Genomic DNA, 3,040 nt, shown 5'->3' with positions numbered 1-3,040 from the left:
GCAGGGTGGGTCTCGTCAGGCATTTGGACCCACAGTCAAGATGGATTGTGGAAGGTTACGAGCATCGATGTTTTCAATTTATTGCCGCCAATGCTATTGACCAATAGGAGTTGAGATTTTTGATTGGCTTGTTGTGATTGGTTCGTTCAAAAAAATATTGCGCCAAAATCCTGCATGCTTATTCAACGTCGTTCCCTGTAGTGGGGTGAAAGTTGTTTAAATTGTGCCGGGAAAAATTCCGCCAATCATAGTCGAGGTAACGATATCCCTGATTATTATTGGCTGATTTGAAATTTTATTCCCGCGCCGTTACTCAGCGTCGTTCCCTGTATACAGTACAAGTATATTTCTCCGGAACTTATCTTTTTACAGAGGTTTACGTGGAGATATGTGGTACAGAAAATTTGATAATATAAGAAAAATTGAACGTAACCGGAAAACCTATCAATCATGTCCAATCGAAGTCGAAGGCATCCAGGGTATCGGGATTAGGGTTATTTCAAAATATTATATTTGAGAGTACTCATATAAGCTTTCCTGTATACACGTCAAAATTAATACTATTAAATGATATAGGTTATTATTTGTAAACGTGATATTTGCCTCATTTCCGTCATGTTTTGTGACATATCTCACAAGATATTCATTTCTACACCTGATATCCAAAGAAAGTTTTTTATATGGCGTTTAGTTATGTGCACACAAGACGTTTCACTGAAAAAGGCCATCTGGACCTTGAGAAATGCATAAATATTCCCTCGATGCCATCGACCACTGTTAATAGAAGTACTATGGTGCACGTCATCTGTAAACTACCAACTTTTCACAAAAATGTCTGACTTCTATTTCATATTCATTACTCAAAATTTCAGCAAATTGAGACGTAGAATCGACAGATCTCAATGTAATGAAGAAATTCTACGTCTCAGATTCAAATTTGGAGTTGAATTGGTCCAGAAATAGATATTTAACCTAGCAGTATTTTGAGCCTGTTCCGAGTAAAATCTCAGACGGGGTACGGGGTGGCGATTTTTTTTCATCTCGTTCGAGGTTGCGACACAACCATAGCTAATGATCTAATTGGCTAATAATATAAGCCAACCATTCCACACCAAATCACGTCCAGTAACACCACCAATGACTGTGAATCCACATTCAGTGGTGGCAACAAAAGTCAACCAAATGACCAAGGAGAACTCGACCAAGGCCGAGCTTCTTGCACACATCCAAGCACTCGAGCATCGTGTGGCTGGATCATCTTCGGGGATGGGCAATGCAGTAGACAACCTCGCTCATAGGAAGCGCACCCCTGTCGAATACATGGACTCTTGGTGATCGCGTTGCTAGAGCTTCGCTTCAATGCTTACCGCAACGCGTTCAACGGCAGCAGATCGGCAAAGCAACTCAACTTGCTCTGGGAAAGATTGACCGTGCAGTTCAACATCGCGACGAACCAAATCATCAATGTAAACTACTATTATTCACGAATGTTGCATTAATATCGATGTACAGGTTGACGCCGACTCGATTAAGAACAAGCTGCGAAAGCTTCGTGCAGAGTTTATGGTTATCCAACGCGCCTTGGTCCAGACCGGCAACGTCACACCAGTGCCCAAGCGTTTGTATTACGCAGAGATGCTAACGGTGTATGCAAGCTTGCAAGGACTTGGCGACATTGAGTTCGGGATGGAGTGTGTACCCTTGGTTGATGATGGGGGCCGGTGCAGCTTGTGATGCTGACTCTCAGTCGAACAATGATGAGTATACAGTACCAGCAGCCAAAAAACGGAAGGCAGAAGTCGACATGGAGATGAAGCGGCAACGCCAAGGCCGCAAGCACGCTCAAACTGACATCAGCCAGGGTCTGGAGAAGTTTGGCAACACCCTCGGCGCCGCAATTGTTCAGGCAGCCAATGTCAAGAATGCTCCCGTTGGAGGACCCGACATGGCTGTGCAAATGGCTAAACTTTTGGAAGTTGCTGAAAGCACGAAGGCCAGCATCGATAGTTCCAACCAAGTTCAAATGAAACTTCTAGCTTTTCTGGAAACTAAGTTCTAATGCATGCGTAATTCCTCACATATGTGGTTTGAATTAGTGATATGATATATTTGATATTGATATATACGTATACGGTCCTTAGGGTACGAGTGCAGATGAAAAAAATGTTTTACTAATATCACTACAATAAATTATAGAGATGGTTTTTAATTGTGTCACGAGCGCGCTACGCTGCAGCACCATCTACTTGGAATAACTCGTCATCATCTACAATGTCACCGCCGATATGCATCCACCCGGGGTATGTCTCAGGCTGTGTTGGAGCCACAGCCTCGTTGTCGTAGTCAATGTACCAATTATGCAAGACCAACGTAACTTCAATCAATCTTGCCATGTCGCGGGGGCAGTGGTGCAACAATTCGTGCTTGAAAATGCGAAATTTGTTTTTCCACCGGCCAAAGGCGCGCTCAACAACCATGCGGCTGCGACTGTGGATCCAGTTATAGTTGGCTTCGTCTGAAGCCATGCTCGAGACGATCGAATACGGGGTCATTACGTGCGTGAAAAGCTTGTAGCCAGCGTCACCAAGAAAACAGCTTCCGGGGGGATCTCTGGTGTGACACGTTTGCCCAAATAACGATTCGTTGAACATGGCTTTGTCGTTCTGGCTTCCCGAACGCAGCGAGTACGACATAAATCGCATGCGGTGGTCTACAACGGCTTGCATATTAAAAGCCGGAAACCCTTACGGCAATACCAGCCATAAAAGTCCTCAAATCGCTTGACTTAAATGAGGCTCCCATCAATAGCACCATATGCATTTGGGAAGCCGTGTTCTTCGAATCCCACGCGAACAACCTCCCACTCATCGCGCGACGACGGCAACACGATGGTTTCCAACACGTAGCAAAGTTGAATAACCAAAGTAACTTGGTTGCAGTACTCATACGCTCGCGTCTTGGAAATGCCGAAAAGTGCGGCCGTTGACTCATATCCGTCTGAGTGAGTGAGATAGTGGAGTGTGCTGGCAACGCGGTCGTT

At 44.7% G+C, this 3,040-nt stretch overlaps 2 protein-coding genes across 2 annotated transcripts; one reads left to right on the top strand and one right to left on the bottom strand.

The window, feature by feature from the left end:
- Positions 1-1,182: 1,182 nt before the first annotated feature.
- H257_19320 (hypothetical protein) lies at positions 1,183-2,059 on the top strand (the record flags this gene model as incomplete). Its single annotated transcript, XM_009848465.1, has 4 exons — positions 1,183-1,245; positions 1,299-1,466; positions 1,513-1,695; positions 1,748-2,059. 4 exons carry the CDS (start codon positions 1,183-1,185, stop codon positions 2,057-2,059), a joined length of 726 nt encoding a protein of 241 aa, XP_009846767.1.
- Positions 2,060-2,225: 166 nt separating this feature from the next.
- H257_19319 (hypothetical protein) lies at positions 2,226-2,726 on the bottom strand (the record flags this gene model as incomplete). Its single annotated transcript, XM_009848464.1, has 1 exon — positions 2,226-2,726. The coding sequence occupies one exon, from the start codon at positions 2,724-2,726 to the stop codon at positions 2,226-2,228; it is 501 nt and encodes a 166-aa protein (XP_009846766.1).
- Positions 2,727-3,040: the final 314 nt, after the last annotated feature.

The sequence above is a fragment of the Aphanomyces astaci genome (genome assembly GCF_000520075.1).
Source record: "Aphanomyces astaci strain APO3 unplaced genomic scaffold supercont1.481, whole genome shotgun sequence".
Lineage (NCBI taxonomy): Eukaryota > Oomycota > Saprolegniomycetes > Saprolegniales > Verrucalvaceae > Aphanomyces > Aphanomyces astaci.
Note: the sequence above shows the minus strand (reverse complement) of the source record. Positions and strands in the feature narration are given on the sequence as shown.